This window comes from Suricata suricatta, chromosome 16 (genome assembly GCF_006229205.1).
Source record: "Suricata suricatta isolate VVHF042 chromosome 16, meerkat_22Aug2017_6uvM2_HiC, whole genome shotgun sequence".
NCBI lineage: Eukaryota > Metazoa > Chordata > Mammalia > Carnivora > Herpestidae > Suricata > Suricata suricatta.
The window spans coordinates 12,804,776-12,824,893 of NC_043715.1; the positions used below are offsets into that span (position 1 = coordinate 12,804,776).

The 20,118-nt window shown below is 37.0% G+C and overlaps 1 protein-coding gene across 1 annotated transcript in view; it reads right to left on the minus strand.

The window, feature by feature from the left end:
• The window catches only part of HYDIN (HYDIN axonemal central pair apparatus protein), a 417,349-nt gene that overhangs the window by 256,147 nt on the left and 141,084 nt on the right, over positions 1 to 20,118 (minus strand). The window contains exons 8-9 of the mRNA XM_029925166.1: positions 19,573 to 19,697; positions 451 to 652 (exon numbers count right to left, since the gene is read on the minus strand). Of these exons, the coding sequence (XP_029781026.1) occupies positions 451 to 652; positions 19,573 to 19,697 (327 nt within the window). The remainder of the gene's footprint in view (positions 1 to 450; positions 653 to 19,572; positions 19,698 to 20,118) is intronic.

The window sequence follows — 20,118 nt, forward strand, 5'->3', positions numbered from 1 at the left end:
AGAGAGAGAGAGAAAGAAAGAGAAAGAGAGAATCCCAACCAGGCTCCATGCTGTGAGCACAGAGCCCAATTCAGGGCTCAAACCCACGTAACTGTGAGATCCTGACCTGAGCCAAAGCCAAGAGTCAGATGCTTAACCTACTGAGATACCCCAGTGCCCCTGATACACTTAGTCTTTAAAATCCAGGAGTTTAACTACTAATAAACATACCCAGGTTAAGATTAACTGAGGATGGGAAATACTGTGTTCCACATAGCTCTTTAAATGAAATTCTTTAAGTGAAATTCAAGTTTTTTAATTCTTTTCTTTAAATGAAAAAAGAAGCATCATACACTGGAACCAAGATGTTGTTTGAGTGTTAAACCTTTCTATAAAAGTCACTGATTTGTCATAATAACTGAGCTCTGGGGTCTCCCAAATTATAGCAGATTGGTTATTTTTCTTACAAACCTATACTTTTCTCTGTCTTCCTCTTCCTGGGTAGCAAATATCTTCCACTGGAAATGCGCAATGATGTTACTGCGGTTGTGAATAGTTACAGTTCGCTGGCTGGTCAGAGATATGTAGGTTTTCTCAATGATCAAGGAATTCCTGTCCAGTCTTATATTCATGTCTATGGCAGCTCCATACAGAGATAAAAATACTTTTTCACCTAGAAATTAACAAAGTATAAACACAGAGATTTATTCTAGAATGATGCTACTAGGCTATTTTTCCCCAAGATGAACTGATAGCACAAGCACTAAACATCTTATTCTTTTTTCTCCCCCATCAATCCATAGGTCAGACATGATCAGAAAACTTAAATATCATGTCTGGTGTAGTTATAGAGAATCAGACTATCTTATTTGCTCACTGTAAAAACCACATAAAATATGAATTGCTATGGCAGGTGTGATAAGACCTTTTCTTCTTTGTAATATTTTAAAATCCTAAAGCCTGACCACAAGGGTACTTGAGTTCCAGAATTATAACCATATTTCATATGCCTTTATTCCAAACATGAATTGGAAATCTGATCCCTTTTTTTAAGAAATTGCTTTTTTTAAAGTTTATTCATTTATTCTGAGAAAGAGAGAGAGTGGGAGGGGCAGAGAGGGAGGGAGAGATTTCTAAGCAGGTTCCACACTGTCAGCACAGAGCCCGATGTAGGGCTTGAACTCATGAACGATGAGATCATGACCTAAGCAGAAATCAAGAGTCTGTTGCTTAACTGAATAAGCTACCCAGAGCCATCTGGCACCCGTCCTTTTTTTTAATGTTTATTTATTTTGGAGAGAGAGAGAAAGCGCAAGTTGGAGAGCGGTAGAGTGGGACACAGAAGATCAAAGCAGGCTCTGCACCGAGAGCACAGAGCCCAACGCAGGGCTCAAACTCATAGCCCTGAGATCATGACCTGAGTGAAAGACAGAGGCTCAAGTGACTGAGCCACCCCAGGAGTCCCTGGAATTCTGATTCTTTTTTTTTTTTTTTAATTTATTTTTGAGAGAGAGGGAGAGACTGAGTACAAGCAGGGAAGCAGCAGAGAGAGACGGAGACACAGAATCTTAAGCAGACTCCAGGCTTCAAACTATCAACACAGGGCCCAATGCAGGGCTCGAACTCACCAGCCACAAGATCATGAGCCAGTCAGATGCTTAACCAAATGAGCCACCCAGGTGCCCCTGATTCTTAAAGTAACTATACCAACTACATCTGGAAAGAGCTGCACATCATGCAAGGATCTAAGTCCAATCAAAGGAGATAAGAAAAGAAGAGTAACTTCATTAGTAAAAAGCTGACTATTTAAAAGGAACCACTTCTTTAAACAGCAGCAATGAAAACAAACATGAAACACAAACACACACATTCTATCTGGATTACATAGTTACATAGTAGTTACATAGAAAGAAAACAAAATAGGGGCACCTGGGTGGCTCAGTTTGGTTAAACATCTGACATCAGGTCAGGTCACCATCTCACAGTTTGTAAGTTCGAGACCCACATTGGGCTCACTGTTGTCAGCACAGAGCTGCTTCAGATCCCCTGTCCCCCTCTCCTTGGCCCCTCCCCTCGTGTACTCTCTTTCTCTCAAAAATAAATAAATAAATAGATAGATAGATAGATAGGTAGATAGATAAAATAAGGTATGTATTCTTGTCAACTTTTAAACTTTCTGATGAGCTAAATTTAATGATCTGATAAGTGAAAAACTCATTTTAATTTGAACAGTCTTAATTATGGGTGATGTTGTACATCTTTTTATCTATTAATTGGATGTGTGTGTGTGTAGTTTTTTTCCTATGAGATGCCTATTATAGCCTTGGTCGTTTTCCTTTTGGAAATTTATCTTTTGCTTATTGATTTGTGAGACTTTGTGATATTAAAAAAATTAGATTTTGGGGCACCTGGGTGGCTCAGTTAGTTAAGCATCCAACTTTGGCTCAGGTCATGATCTCACAGTTTGTGGATCCAAGCCCCACATCAGGCTCTGCGCTGACAGTTCAAAGCCTGGAGTCTCCTTTGGAATCTGTGTCTCCCTCTTTCTCTACCCTTCCCTGTTCACATTCTATCTCTCTGTCTCTCAAAAATAAATATTAAAAAATTATCTTTTTCTCATACATGTTGCACTTTTTTCCTTTTTTAGACATCTGAATTTCTTTATGATTTTTTTCTGAATACGTTTTTTTTTCTTAGTCTTTATGTAGTCTAATTTAATTCTTTCCTTTATGGATTTTAAAAATAAGTTTATATATTTTTAAATTACATTCTTACCTCAACTTCCACTTTCCCTTTCTTACGGGAAAGCTCCTTTCTTAAAGAAACTGAGACCATAAACAGGCCTGGCTCATGGTACTTTTAAAATGAAATATATGTGACTATTTCCCTCCAGGAATGAAACTAAACTACCAGGCTAAGGTTTTAGGGGAAAAAAGGACCAAAGAGATCAACGATCATGCATGAAAGAACACATATGAAAACATATGGAGAAAGTTAACTCTGAAGTTACAGTTCAGAGTCATATATTACACTGGAAATGTCCATATCTTGCAGACAACTGGCGATCACGGCCTGGGTTCACCCTCAGAAGCCTCAGCAGCTTAGTTCTCCTTAGAGGAAAGTACCTGTATCCCAAAGGTACTGAGATTTCAAAATTTTCAACATTTTTTAAGTACACAGCCAAATATAACCAGGCATACAAAGAAACAAAACTCCATCTGTTTGAATGAGGATATACCAGAGAAACAGAAACAGATGAACAAACAATTATATACTAGAATCATCACATATAGACTGAAGACCAGCACCGCATAAAGAAACAAAGGATGAGCTTGAAGCTATACCAGAGGAATGGGAAATCAAACAAAGATCTAGAAAATGTGAAGAAGAGTCATACTCTAGGTGCTTACAGATATAAAATAAAATCACCTTAAATTTTTTAAATGTTTTTTTATTTATTTTTGAGAGACAGAGAGAGACAGTAAGAGCAGGGGAGGGTCAGAGAGAGAGGGAGATACAGAATCCAAAGCAGGCTCCAGGCTCTGAGCTAGCTGTCAGCACAGAGCCCAATGCAGGGCTTGAACCCACGAACCTGAGATCATGACCTGAGCTGAAGTCAGACGCTTAACAGACTGAGCCACCCAAGCTCCTCAAAATCACATTAAATTTTAAATTTGTAAAAATAAGATTAGTAATATAATTTTAATAATTATATGAAAAATTAATCAAATGGAATATGATTCTGAAAACATGAAAGGCAATGAAGGAATAAAAATATATGAAAAACAATGAATGAGGAAAAGCCTAGGCAGATGGAGTGAGAAGGTATAAAAGTGTTTAACTGGAAACTTGGAGAAGAAAGATATAATAAAGCAAAGACAAAGACAATATTTCAAGAGATGATGGTTAAGAGTTTTCTAGGATTGATTAAACGTATCACTTTACAATTCAAAAAGCCCAATGTCAAGTGGAATAAATTAAAAGAAATTAATACATGAATATATTATAGTAAAACTAAAGAAAACTAAAGACAAAGAGAAAATCCTAAAAACAGCCAGAGGAGAAGACGACAGATTTTATTCAAAAGGACCCATGGTTAGAAATATAGCTAACTTTTCAACTGAAACAATGGAAACTAAAATAATAATAATAAAATTAAAAAAACACAAAAACACAAAATATGGAATGGCTGCTTAAATGTGATGAAGGAAAAACAATGCCAACCAAACTGTTATACTTTTTTGTCTATAAATATCTCTGTTTTGTCTTTGTTTTTATTTTTAAGTTTTTTTCAAAATGTAAAGGATTATAAAAAAATAAATTTTAAAAAATAAAGGATTATAAATTAGCATTATTTTTCTTTCAGCACTTGAATATTACCAACTTACTATCTGCCAGCTTCCATAATTTCAGCTGAAAAGTTTGTCATCAATATTATTAGCGTGCCCTTTAAGGTAATGTGCCTTTTTTTCCTCTGACTCCCTTTATGACATCCTCTTTGCTTTAGTTTTCAGCAGTATTTGTACTAACAAGGATTTGCTAAGCTTTATGAATCGTAAATTAATGTCACTGAGCATTTTGGGAAATTCTCAGCCATTCCTCTGTTTCTAAAGCTCCAGTTAGATGCATGGTGACCTTGTGACTGTGTCCTGCATGGCTTTTTCTTTCTGCTCTATTTTGTCCCATTCTTTTTTGTTTCTCTCTGTGCTTCAGTTTAGATCTTTTCAGGTTCACTAGCCCTGTCTTCGGCTATGTCCATTCTATTGTTAAGCTAACACAATTAGTCTTCCATTTCCAACACTGTATTTTCAGTATAACATTGGTATTAAAATAGGCCAATATATAAACTGATTACACTTCTGAATATCAATGTAAAATCCTAAATAAAAAATTAACAATCATAAGTCATCAGCACATTAAAAGACTCTTTGCAACCAACTGGAGTTTATTTCAGGAATGAAAAGATGGCTCACTATTAGAAAATCTGTTAATACAGAATAGATCTAATGAGAAAAATTATATAATGTTTTCCATTGGTCCTGAAAAAGAATTTGACAAAATTCAAACCATAATTTTTTATTTTAAAAATTCAATAATATAGGAACTAAGAGAATTAAAACAATGTGAAATCTCATAACTAAACCATATGTTGCCACTCATAGGTCTAACAGGAGAAACCTAATAGGAGACCACGGGAATGGGAAAAGTGGGGGAAGAGCTGGGGAGAGGGAGTAAGCAAACTGAGGGCTGAAGAGGGAGGGGGAGAAGGGTGATGGTCATAGAGGGGGCAATTGTGGGTAAGAGCACTGGGTGTTATACGGAAGCCAACTTGGTAATAAACTATATAAAAAATAAAATAAAATAAAAATAAAATAGCATTAAGAGACAGATTCATGGAATAGAATAAAAAGTTACAATAGGCCCAAATACATGCTGGAATGTAGTATATTACATAGGCAGCATCTCAAATCATTAGTATGACAATTAACTTTGTGTAAAAAAAAAGGGGGGCTATCGGGACAGCTTGGTAACCATTGGGAGAAACATATCTTACATCTAACAATAGAATGGATGCTAAATGAATAAAATACTTAAGGGTTCAGTATGAAATCATAAAAGTAGAAAAATACACAGTATTTCTAACTTTAGAGGGATAAGTTTTCTAACCATGTCTCAAAATTCAGATTCCTCTAAAACTTATTAAGAAAAAAAAAAGAAATATTGCATGGTACAAAAATTTGTAAGTAAAAACAAAAGAAAAAAGTGGTTAGAATATTTGTAATGTGTATCTAAGACAAAGGAATTAAATACCTGAATACGTAAATATGTCTTAGACCTCAGTAAGATAATCTAGTAGAAGAATGGAACAGAGTTGTATAAAAAAGAAATATATAGGTACCCTATATGTATTAAAAGATGCTTAATTTCACTCATAATTAAAATGACAAAACTAAAGATGTATTTATATACCATTTCCCCCAAACATATTGGTAGAACAAAAGTTTGAGAACTTTCTCAAACCAAGTTGAGAACCAATAATGGAGTCTCCACCAGAAGCCGCCCAGAACTGATCCGTGAATTCAGCAGTCTCAGGGTACAAAATCAACGTACAGAAATTGGTTGCATTTTTATACACCATTCATGAAGCAACAGAAAGAGAAATCAAGGATTGATCCTATTTGCAATTGCACAAAAACCCATAAAACACCAGGAATAAACCTAACCAAAGAGGTGAAAGATGTGTATGCTGAAAACTATATAAAGGTTATGAATGAAACTGAAGAGGATACAAAAAATGAAAACACATCCCATGCTCATAGATTGGAAGAACAAATATTGTTAAAAAGTAGATACTACCCAAAGCAATCTACAACACCAGCATTCTTCACAGAGCTAACAATTTTAGGATTGTTATACTCTGTGTATAATACTCCAATAATACTATAATTTATATGAAACCAGAAAAGACTCTGAATAGCCAAAGCAATCCTGAAAAAGAAAACCAAGCCTGGAGGCATCACAATTCCAGACATGGAGGAGGGCGCTTGTTGGGATGAGCACTGGGTGTTCTATGGAAACCAACTTGACAATAAACTGTAAAAATAAAAAAATTTTAAAAAGATTACAAACCTATAATCACGAAGACAGTATGGTATTGGCACCAGGACACATAGATCAGTGGAACAGATTAGAGAACCCAGAAATAGACTCATAAACATATGGCTAACTAATCTTTGACAAAGTAGGAAAGAATATCCAATGGAAAAAAGACAGTCTCTTCATCAAATGGTGTTAGGATAACTAGACAGCGACATGCAGAAGAATGAACTTGACTACTTTCTTACACCATACACAAAAATAAACTCAAAATGGATGAAAGACCTAAATGTAAGAAAGGAAGTCATCAAAATCCTAGAGGAGAAAAGAGGCAACAACCTCTTTGACCTTTGGTTGTAGCAACTTCTTCCTTGACATGTCTCCAGAGACAAGGGAGACAAAAGCAAAAATGAACTATCGGGACTTCATCACGATAAAAAGCTTCTGCACAGTGAAGGAAACAATCAGCAAAATAAAAGGCAATTGACGGAATAGGAGAAGATATGGGTGAGGGGCATTAAGGAGGACACTTGTTGTGATGAGCACTGGGTGTTGCATGTAAGTGATGAATGAATCACTAAATTCTTTTCCTGAAGTCATTATGACACCCTATGTTAACTAACTTGGATTTAAATTTTAAAAATTTTAATTTTAATTTTAAAAAAGTATTCATTACAGAGTTGCTCTTAATAACAACAGAGTGGAAACAGCCAAAGTACCCACCAAGCGAAGGCTGGTTAAATAATTAATCTGTGCTACAGCTAAAAATGGAATGCTATACAGGTATAAAACTACAAGGTGATATGGAAAGATATCCAGGATATATGATTAAGTGGAAAAAGTAAAGTTTAGAACAATTCATACTGTGCTATTTTTATGTAAGGTGGGAAATTAAGAATATGCACTCATGTTTGCATCTATTTGCATAAAACCATTGGAATAAAATTAGAGCTGGGAGGAGTAAATGAGGTAAAATAGAAATGACATCTTTCAATATAAACTTGATTTTTGAACACATGCATACATTACTCATCTAAAACTTTAATGTAAGAAACCATTATAGGGCTTTCAGGAAAGATGTAAAGCTGCCAGAGAGCAATAGTCATAAGAAATACCATTTTATAACCATTAGATTGAGAAAATTCACAGTTTGCAATGCTGTTTTGGTACTATATTGGCAAGGACATGGAAAAACAAGAATTTCCATATATTGCTTATGAAAATACAAATTGATACAACCACCTGACTAACCAACTTCGTTTCCAGCAAAGCTCCAAATACACTTGCCTTCTAACTCTGCAACTGCACTTTTTTTTTTTTTGGTAAGCCTTTACTTTTTTAAAATAATAGTTTATTGTCAAATTGATTTCCATATAATACCCAGTGCTTCTCCCCACAAGTGCCCTCCCCCATGACCATCACTCCCTCCCCCTCCCCCTCCCCCTTCAGCCCTCGGTTTGCTTTCAGTATTCAATAGTCTCTCATGATTTGTGTCCCTCTCTCCCCAACTCTCTTTCTCATACAGCTGCACAAGACATATACAGAGATACTCACTGTGGCACTGTTTGTAATAGCAAAAAACTGGGAGGAACATACTAATATCCAATAGGAGAATAGATAGATTATAGTATGCTCATTGGGCTAAAATGAATTACAGCTATTTGGATCTATGTGTTTAGGTCTTTAAAACATGTTGAATGAAAAAGTCAAGTTTGGAAATAGTATATACAGTAGGATATCATTTATGTGAACTTTAAAACTGCTCTAGACAATAGCATATATTGTTTATGGATAAATATGTAAAAATAGCATAAAAATGTACCAAATACAGTTCCTCTCAGGACCAAGCCATGGGAATTAGATTAGGAAAGAGTAATGAGGGGACTTCAAATCTATTATCAGTTTAGTTATCCATATAACATCTGAAAGAAATGTGTATAGCAAAATGATGAGATGTGTTAAATATAATGGCTATTGGTTATATTATTTCTGTGCTTCTGTAATTACTGGAAGTTATTTCATTGCTTAAAATCTAATCAAGGGAAAAGATCCAAGGGCTTACTTATTTCATACAAATATAGGGTCAGAGATACTAATGTCATCAATTTGATTTGCTCGCTGCAAAACTGTTCCTTCCAAAATACAGCAAGGGCCATTAGACTCTTTTTGAAAACCATCTAATATTGACTTTTTTTCTCCCTTCCCAAATCTCTCTTCCCAAAATCATCAGATCCACAAAGTAAAGGAAGCAAGAACTCTTGTCTTGATTCTACAACCTTAGACAGGGTTCCAATCCCGAGCTACTCAGAAAACGGATAGAATGAAAGGGATAGCCTGTGAGAACGGAGAAGTCTGCTGTTCCCCAGCGTTGGTATTTTTGTGTGTCCTTGGAACGCCTGCTCCACTATGCTTCCTTTTTGGTTTCTGGGGTTGAATGTTGCAATCACTGTAGATGAGGTTAGCCACGGTCATTTATTATGTGGTGGTAAAAATATGTTCTATAGAAGTATCATTACATCTTGCCATTACATTTTGCTACTATCAATCAAGAAAAAAAAGAATAAAATTAATTTTACAAAAAAATATGAAGCTAGCTATATCCACCATCCATTTCGTACTGTGTTTTCAGTGCTTTCAGACAACTGACGGTAAAAACTGAAATGTGCGAGCAGAGCCATGGATTCTCCAGGAACCAACGAGTTGATGGAAAGGGCGTTTCTCATCTCTTCCTCAGAGCAGGGTCAAATCCGCCATGCAAGTGAACTGCTGAATCAGACCATCAGAAGTGCTCTCTGAAGGGCTCAGGAAACAAATTACTAGACCCGACTGAGTTACCCAGCACGTCGGTGGCGATGTCAAAGTCAGTGTTCCCCACACATATGGAAGGCAGTGTAGGATTAGAGAAGGTATGCTGGCCTCAGGGGTGCCAAAGACCTGGGTTCAAGTTCCAGCTTTACTTAGGCCATTTAATGTCTCTGGGCCTCAGTTTACTCACCTCTAAAATATAAGGAGTTACATAAACACAAAGAACAATCTGGTGGTTGCCAGAGGGGAGGGAAGTGGTAGGCAGAGTGAAGTAAGCGAAGGGTATTAAGAGGTACAAACCTCCAGTTATGAAATAATCACAGGGATGAAAAGTACAGCATAGGGAATACGGTCAATAAAACAGCAGTAATTTTGTACGGTGACAGGTGGCAACTACACTTACTGTGGCGAACAATTTGTAATGTATATAAACGTCCAGTTACCATGTTGTACACTTGAAACTACTATAATATTGTATGTCAACTATACATCAATTAAAAGTTTTTAGTAAAATAAATGGAGTTAAGAAATGTCCTCTAATGTCCCTTTAAATACAAACATCTAATGACTTGAGTCTTTACTTGCTATGTAATTCAGAAACCTCATTCTACCTTCCTAACAGTCTCTAACCATTAGTGTGTCCAAACTTCTGCTATTCCCTATCCTAAGTTATGGAATAAGAAATGAAGAAAAGAAAACTAGGTCAAGGAATGTTTCCATTGCTGCTGAAGCCACGTTACAACATTTATTCTTTTACAATAACAATGTTTTGCTAGATTTTCTAACTCTAACAGCACACACTTATAATTAGTTATAATAATCACACAACTGAAACAAAGCTTATGCAGCTAAGCCTGCATCGGTATATTCAGATACATATTATTTAGTAGTTTCACTGTAAGATAACATATTGCACTCAATTACTTACTATGTTATATTTTGGTATTCCTTTATTGACCCTTAGGAGAAAAAAAAAGAACTTCTTTATGGTTGATTAGAGTAAAATATAAAATGACTGTAAAACTGTCCTGTGAAGTACCAATATTATCATTACTTGTATCTTTAATAATAATACATCACCATGCCTTTGGGGAAAAGAGTCTTTTTGCCAACTTCTGACATCTGAATTGAAATATCTCCTCTTCAGAAAGTGACATAATACTTTAAAAATGCTGAGTAAGTGCATCAGTTCTATTTCCTGATTGTGCCAGTGGTTAATGTCACCTTTAAGGTGACAGCAACCTCATCAGGCATTGAATAAAATACAGTGCTATGATCCTACTTCTGGGGTTCATTCAGGTAACCAAAGGTTTAAATAAGAATGTCTTTTCTCTTAAAGCCTATCCTAAATACTAATATCTCCTTGAACCCTTAGATTATATAAAATTTCTCAATATCCAGTTGAAAAATTCAAAATTTAAGGAATTAACCATTTGTCTTTTATTAATCAAATCATATTTTCACTTCTCAGTTTTACTGAGATAATATAACTAGTTAACTCACCTATTGTTTTGTTTTTTATTTTGTTGTTAAGAATGTAGTCTTGAGTAATTGTGGTTTTATTTTTTTTTTGAAGATTTTATTTTTAATTAATTATTCACAACCCTGAGATCAAAAGTCACACACTCTGCCCACTGAGCCAGCCAGGAACCCCTTGAGTAATTGTATTCCTAATCTCTTATGGAGGAATCCGTTTATAAAAGGTATCAAGTTACTTTAGTTCTTCTGTTTTAGACTATAATAAAAAGGTAACTAAGTCATTTCTGGGATAAAATCAATTCCTTAAACAAACTTGGTCTGACCACAGAAGAGTGTACACACAAGAAAGGAGGGAAGAGTTCTGGGTCAGGTATACTCTGATAAGTAAAATATTACATTTTGGCGAAATTCACATTCAACCTTGTTAATGGCTAGATTACTGGTTCAAACTCTGACTACCAAAAAAGCAAAATCTCCTGGCTGTGTTTAATCAAGAATGGAGGACCAGCAACTGAAGGGCATCCACACAACTGTTAGAAATGTGATTGAGTACTTCCCACTGAGGATTAGCAATGCTCCTCCTTCTGGAATATTGTGTGGGGAAGTGTGAAAAAAAAATCCACCCCAAATTTCCCTCCTCAAATCAACTCATACTTAAACAGCTGCAGAAAGTTCGATCAGATGCTTATTTAGTGAAAAGAGAAGGCGATGATCATAGCCTCTTAGCAAAGCTCCATGACTGATAGTGCTTAGACAGTCATCACTCATTTTCACTAATGAAAAGTTATAGGTTCTGGTCATTGATAACCCACAATAAAGATGAAAGCATATTCTTATCAGCAGTTCATTTGATGTAAAGCAAGAGGCTACAAGAGAGTTTATCTATCTCTATCTGCAATCTTTAGTAAATGACTTTATTTGTAAACCAAAGTTGACATCAAACCTTAATGTGGAAATTAACCTTGCCATGGTGATTAATTTTTAGCACACAGATAACTGTTTCCTTTAGCACAGCAAACAAATGTAAGTCTGGGTGCCAATCCAAACACTTACCTAAAAGTAAAATCCAGATTGAGGGCCACTGAGAGTAAGCAGCTGCATTTCAAAGTCAACAGATTAAGGGAGTAAAAATTCAAAGGGAGTGATTTAAGAGATTAGGGAGACGACCCACTCTGGTGGAGAAATCACTGCACTGGAGGTCAGAGTCTGAGCCTGGACTCTAAGAGCACTCCTGGCTCTGTATGCGACCTTGGGCAAGCCACTTAATTTCCTAAAGCTTTTTTATTTGTACAATGATTTTATTTTCAGTTAAATCTAGATCGGACTATTAGTTAAATCTTCTCTCAAGCTTTGATTCTATTGATCTATGAGCACTCGAAGCTGTTGGCCTCAAAATCCAACCAAATAAAATTTTTTGACATTATACTCCTGTCGTGTATACTTGTTTATTTATAAATTATGCTATATACAATAAACTAAAATACTCATACATCAAATGTATTACAAACATGACTCAGGCGCACCTGGGTGGCTAGCTGTTTAGGGGTACAACTTCAGTTCAGGTCATGATCTCATGGTTCATAAGTTTAAACCCCATGTCGGGCTCTGTGCTGATAGCTCAGAGCCTGGAATCTGCTTCGGATTCTCCCTCTTTCTCTCTCTCTCTGCCCCACCCCTACTCACACTCTGTGTCTCTCTCAAAAATAAATATTTAAAAAATTATAACCCAAAATATTTAAAAAGCTGAATTAAACATGAACAATATTTTAAAGACAATTTATTTGATGTGTTTACCAACAAAAGATTGACTACACTTCATTCTTGTGATATAGTATCAAAACATGATTCTAAGGCCACATTTTTTCTAATATTTAATTTTAGGGTTTGACATAAACAAAAATGATACTCACAAAAATACAGAGTTCCAGAAGGAAGAAATGTATCAGTGACTGAATTTATTAACACTAATATTTTTCACTTTCATCCTCTATCAACACTAACAACACAAAGGCTGTAAGAGTCACCTTGGGAGTCACCTTGGGATGGCGACCGAGCGTCCATTTCTCTGGGGGATGGAGGAGAACACATGCACAGATGACCCCCGCCCCTCACCTGCAGACCTGGGATGTCCTGCCCCATTTGGAAATACCCAATCATGAAGCTCCAGTTTTCCCCCACCCCAACGAGACAGGCAACCTATCCTGTCCCACAGTGACCCTAAAATGCCCTTACTTGGTAATCAGCCCCCCAAGACCAAACCTGAAACCCCCTCACCCTTAAAACCCCGCCTTTCTCAAAATCCAGCGCGACTTCCCTGACTCAGCCCCGTACTCGAGTCACGGAACCTCTACCGGGGACTGCAGACCCCAAATAAAGGCCTTCTTGGTTCCATAACCTGGCTTCCCTCTTTCCTCTCATCTCTGCCTCCATCTATTAAATCTTACAAAGGCTTTTGTTGAAATTCATGAAAGAAAGAGAGAGCAAGAAAAGAGAAAAGACACAAATTACCAATATCAATAATGAAAGAGGAGATATCACTATAGATCTTACAGACATTACAAAGTTTAGAATTATTATGAACAATTTTATGCCAACAAATTAAACTTTTTAGATTAAATGGAAAGTCCTTGGAAAAGTTTACAAAAATTTATACAAGGAAAAAAAAGAAATATCTGAGTAGATCTAAATATACTAAACAAATTGAATAACTGAAAAATTAAAAACCTCCAGACACAAAAGTGGTTCCAGGTCCAGACAGCTTGAAAAAATGAATTTTTCAATCACTTAAAGAAGAAATACGTGAATATTAGAAATGACAACAACAAAACCCTTCTAGAGAATAAAAAAGTAGAATAATTCCCTTATTTTATGAAACTGATTTGTTTTTTTCAGATCAAAGACAAAGTTATTACACGAAAAGGTGAAATATATGATCATCTCAAAAAATGCAGAAGTAATGGATGAAAATCAACACCCATTCAAAATTAAAGGTCTTAGAAACCTAGAGATAGAAAGGAATTTTCTTAATCTGATAGAGTGCCCACTAAAAACATCATACTAACTGATCAAACACTGAGTACCCCTCCTCTGAGACTGACATCAAGAGAAGGATGTTTGCCATCATCATTACCATTGAATGCTGTGCTAAGGGCCTACCTATGTGAGAAAGACTAAGGAAGAAAAGGCTTAAGGATTGAAAAAGAAGAAAACTATCATTATTTGCATATGACCTGATTGTGTATACATAAAATCTAAAATCATCTACAGATAAAACTGTGAGTCAGGAAGTTAATTTATCAGGGTGTGAAGATATAAAAGACCAATATACAAAAGTCAACTCCTTTTTGATATACTCCCAAAATTCAGAAAATAAAATTAGAAGAAAAATACCATACTATCTATAAGAGGAAAAAATGATAAACTTCACTTCATAAAAATTAAACTCTTCCGGTAACGAAGACACTGTTAAGAAAATTAGAAAGATAATCCACTGTGAGGAGATATTCCCAATAATTATTTCTGAAAGACTTGTATTGAGAATATATACATTAAAAAAACTATTAGTCAAAAACAAAAGGACAAACAATCCCATAAAGAATAGGCAAAAAATTTGAATACATGTGAGAAGAGAAGACATAAAATAAGTCTAAAGCACATGAAAAGGCACTTGACATTAAGAGTCACGTACAGAAATGCCAATTAAAAATGAAGTACATAGGCTTTTGCTGACATTCAGCTGGTGATAACTGCACACCCAGTAGAATGACTGAAGATAAAAGACTAACGATGAAGAGTTGATGAGAATGTGGAGTAAAGGGGGCCCTCCTCCACTGCCAGTGGGGCGGGGGAGGGGGGTGCAGAGTGGGGGCGGGCAGGGGGCAGTATGTAAAATGCTTCAAACACTTTAGAAAACTACTTGGAGGGGGCGCCTGGGTGGCTCAGTGGGTTAAGTTCCAACTTCAGTTCAGGTCATGATCTCATGGTTTGTTGGTTCAAGCCCCACGTCGGGCTCTGTGCTGACAGCTCAGAGTCTGGAGCCTGCTTCGGATTCTGTGTCTCCCTCTCTCTCTGTGCCTCCCCCATTCATTCTCTGTTTCTCTCTGTCTCAATAATAAATACACATCAAAAAAAATTAGGAAAAAAAAAAGGAAAGCTGCTTGGAAGTTTCTCAGAAAGTTAAGCATATACCTACTCTAGGAGCCAGACACTCCACTCCTAAATATTTACCTGAGAGAAGTAAAAACATATACACACACACACAACTTGTACAAGAATGGTTATTAAAGCTTTATTCGTAATCACCCCAAACTTCAAATGATCTAAGATTACATTAGCAGGAGAATGAATGTGTATAACTGTATAGTGGAATGCTGCTCAGGAGCAGAAAGGGAATTTCTGATACACACAACAATGTGAATAAATGTCGAAGACATTCTGTTGAGTGAAAGAAACCAGATGCAAAAGAGTATGTGCTATGCAAGCGCATTTATTTGATGTCCAAGAATAAGCAGGACTAATAGGGGTGATAGGACCCCAAATGGCTAGGATGGGGACGGAGGGACTGACTGGAGTAGCACGAGGGACTCTCTGGAGCCGTGGATGTGCTCGGGCTCACACAGAGTGGTCGTTACACGGGTACCTCCACATGACAAACTCATCAAACTGTAACAGTGAACATCTGTGCATCGTATTGTATGTAAACTATTCCTCAATAAAAAATGTAACAAAAAATCACTTACACATAGAAAATAATGAATGTATAGGAATAAATCTAACCACAATGTTTGAGTTTTCTGCCCAGAAAACTACTGCTGAGAGAACCTAGAGAAAACCTAAATACATGGAGGGATGAACTGTGTTTGCAATATGATCTACGGAGAGGCTTATAAAATAGCAGGAGAGAAATAATGCTAAATGACGTGGGGAAAACCACATAAACTAGAGGCAGTTTTAACCAGCAAATGAAACTGAGGTTTGAAATAACTAAACAACCTGATAAAATATTTTTTAAACTACTTTAAAATTCATCACTCACCTTATAGGATAATAAGAATATCAAAGTGAGGTGAAGAATTGCAGGAAATAAGGCAGTGCCAAGGCTGTCTTTTGTCCTAATGGCTTCCTTTAACCCTTGAGCCTCTCCTTTACTATTACATTGTGTGCATATGACAGGAGATAAAGTCTTGGGCCTGCCCCAAGTGGGGATGCTACGACCAGAATTTACGACATGTGAAAAGGCAGAAGATACGATGAGGTTTGGCACACACTGTCCCAAAACATGGCACACCTTGGTATAGTGACTATTTCAAGTGGAAGGAATCTGAGAAATGGCAGATAAGAAAGGGTTTTCTGACCTCTCACTGAAGCAGGCTGTAAGACCCACATGTGAGAAGTGGCCTCCTATACTTGGATGAAAGGAGCAGCCTTGTTTGCAGGCAGAGGGAGACGGAGAGGAATCTGAATGACACTGAGAGGAAGCTGTTTTCCCAAGTTTACTACACTTAACTCATACCCTTTTTGGTCCTAACACATTTTTCCACAACTCTACTCTTCATCAAAACTAGTGAAAAATACCCAGGTTTAACTACTTCTTCAAGGTCTTCATCTCCTTCTGAAAGCTCCCGTGCCAACGTGAGAGAGGGAAACAGAAGGACCCCCTAAAAATCAGCTTTTGTTCTTCTTCTCGAGTTCTGTCCTTGCCAGGACCTGCACCCCCAGCCCACTTGACACATGCCTCTGAATGTCCTCCTGCTAAGGGACAAGGAGTTCATGATTCCTCTAGAATAGATGACATAGGGCCAGGTGAGAAGGACCTGGGGAAGCCATCATACGAGCACTCCAGACCAAGGTTCCAGACAGCTCGACGCCAAGGGCCCCTGGCTCCAAGGACTAGCACCTGGGCTGTGGTCTTCTAACCAGTTCCTGGGTGTCTGAGGCGACACAGGCAACAAAGATAAGGCCCCACCCCTTTCCTTTCTGAGTTTCTCGAACACTGCATCTGTATCTGAGCTCTCTCTGTATCTTCAGTAAATTCTACTCTTACTTCCTAGGGGCTCATGTTTGATTTCTGTTCTACACAGAGCAGAGGACCCTCTTTAGCGCCCTGCAGGACCCCCTGGAGTCCCCAGACTCAGCCTGCCTAACCCAAGGAAACTTAAATTAATGTGTATGCTTTTCTCTTCTTGACTTGTCTTTTGTTACAGAGGCCCTGCCCCAAAGCCTAGAAAAGGTATTTTTCCTCCCCTATCAATACCTTGGTTGAAAACCATCAGAAACAATAAATAGAAACTAAATAAATAAATAAGCAAACATAATATATTTAAGTTATGAGATGCAGAATGAAAATAACAATGTCTAACATATTTAAGAAATTAAAGGAAAACTTGAAAAATCAAAGAGTAGAGAGCAATCAGATTTAAGAACAGATTTAATCAAGAACCAAATAAAATTTCAGAAAGGAAAATACTTAAAAGAATCGAAAAATTAAAACTCAGCAGATGAGGGGCACCTGGATGGCTCAGTTGGTTAGGCATCTGACTTTGGCTCAGGTCATGATCTCAGGGTTCACAGGTTTGAGCCCTGTATCGGGCTCTATGCTGACAGCTCAAAGCTTGGAGCCTGCTTCAGATTCTGTGTGTGTCTCTCTCTGCCTCTCCCTTGCTTGCACTCTCTGTCTCTCTGTCTCTTTCTCTCTCTCTCTCTCTCTCTCTCTCTCTCTCTCTCTCTCAAAAACAAACATAAAATTTTTTTTAAACTCAGCAGATGAGACTTCATGAGGAAGGAATGATTGAATGGAGAAGAAAGTATCCAGAGAAATCTTACAGACCCAAAGGAATGGAAAACATAAAATAGAGGTTAAAAGGAATAAATAGTAAAGTTATAATAGACTCAGAAACAGAGCAGTAGAGTAACTAATTGGAATTCTAGAACAAGGTAACAGAGGGGAGAAGAGTCAATACTGTATACGGAGAACAAAAATTAAACACAGTCCCTACTTCAACATGTACAAATATGAAGTCAAAGACCAGTCATGAACCTAAACATTGAAGCTACAACTATTCCCCCTCTAAAAGTAAACACAGAAGACTATGTTGGTGATCTTGGAGAAAGTAACAATTTCTTAGCAAGAAGGCAAAAGGCATTAATCTTATTGTTAATTAATATCATTAATATCATTATTCTTAATATTAATTAATATCATGTTAACTTTATCAAAGTTAAAAATTTCTGCGGATCAAGAAATATGAAGGAGGTAAAAAGGCAAGCCACAGACTGGAAGATCATATTAACTGCACATATGTCTGACAAATGGTTAGTATTGAGAATATCAAGTTATGAAGTACTCTTACAAATTAATGGTAAAAGAAAAACTCAAGCAAGACTTGACCAGATACTCCACTAAAAACGATATATGAATGGCCAGTAAGCATAGGAAAAGGTGCTCAACATCATTAATCATTAGATGAAAGTTAAAACCACTAGAGGCCCTCGCTTGACACTACCAGTGTGTCTAAAATGATCAAGGTATTACGTGGGAGCAGGGGAAAAAAGACAGCACTTTACTGGCAAGGATGTGAAGCAATTAGACGTCTCACACTTTGCTGGTGGAAGTGTAAAATGGCGAAACTACTTTGGAAAAATGGACACCCCTGATGTGTTATAAACTGCTTTTTACCTTCCTCTAGTGTATTACATGAACCAAAGCTTTCGCCTTTTTCCTTAAGGTAGTTCAGATGAGGCTTGTCTTGAGAGCAGCCAGTGAATTCCGTCCTACACGAAAGGTAAGATACAGAGATGGTCCCACTGAGCATGTGTCACTGTGATGCCAGGCAGTGTGGGACTTGGACCACTTAGCCACAGGTCCATAGCAAGCACTTGAATGTCCTGCTCAGATGTTCATCCACAAAGCCAGCAAGTTTGAACTGTGAACTGCATGTCATTTGTTGCTCTGTCCCTGGCTGTGCACTTTTGTTTTCTGCCTACAATGCCCTTCTGATGCAGAAATCTGGGTCAATAAACATGAATGGTTAAAAAAGGAGTGAGAAGGAAATGAGAAAAATCATGAAATAATAAATGGCGATGGTAAAATATTAATTTGAAAACCAACTCTGGAGACTTGCATAATGTACACGCAGTCCACATGACCATAAATTAAATATTATCAAAAACACTGTATAATTTTCATGATATACAGACTGTGGCCTTCAAAAAAAATGCTAGTGGCAGGAGACACAGTTCTATGTTTAAGTAAGATATTAAGTAAGATACTTGCACATTCTAAGAATTAAGGCAGATGGACCTTACAGAGACTGGTGCGTACACACAAGCATATTCTGAATCAGGGTTTACCTTTTACCCCTGTAATGTTACCAAAGACAGGAGTAAGTCAAATGGAAAACTCTTGGAGTATTAAGTTACCTTCAAGCTCTAGGTACATTTAAATAAGCTTATACTGCCTGCATGCCTTCAGGGTGCAGCTTCCTTCCCGAGTGCTGTACTTCTCAGGCTCTCAAGCCCTGGAGAAACCAGTCAGTGGGATTTATATCTAGCTCAACATTATTTCTGAAGGACACATTCATTCTTTGGTTCTTTACCTTATGGATCTTAGCTCACTCTAATGCTTCCAAAATAACCACCTCCTATTTTGCTTCACTATATTTTCCACTTGACCTTTCTTAACACGCAGAACTTTTGACAAAGAATAACACATACCTGTGTCATAATGCACAATAAGTCTTTTGCTGTGATTGCCCACGGTCTGTGGCTCAAAGTCCACTTGCAGTTGCATGGACTCTCCCACATTAAGAGTTCCAACAGATGGCTCCACCGAGAAAGGCCTGCAGGACACATGGAAACACACCATTAGAACACATCTTACCACATGTGAGAGGAGGAAGAGAGGACACAGATAGGACTTGAAGTTCTGCACACAGCTCAGACTCCCCCCACCAATTCAGTGATTCAGAAGTAAAGTATATTTTACCCCCTAACATGAAAGGACTCTGCTTTTAATGTTAAAATTGCAGTAATAGATCAGCAAGTCTAAGAGAAATTTAAATGAAATCATAATATTCTTGTTTATGTCCTTATCTTTCAGTCATTCTTTTAGCATTCATTGAGTGATTCCAGCAGTCAGACTTAAAACATGTATGCAAATACTGTAAGCTGCAAAAGAAAAGTACCTTCAAAGGGATAAAAATCAAGTTTGTGACAGTTAAGTGAAGAAAAGATTTCATAATGAAAAAATATCAGAGTCCC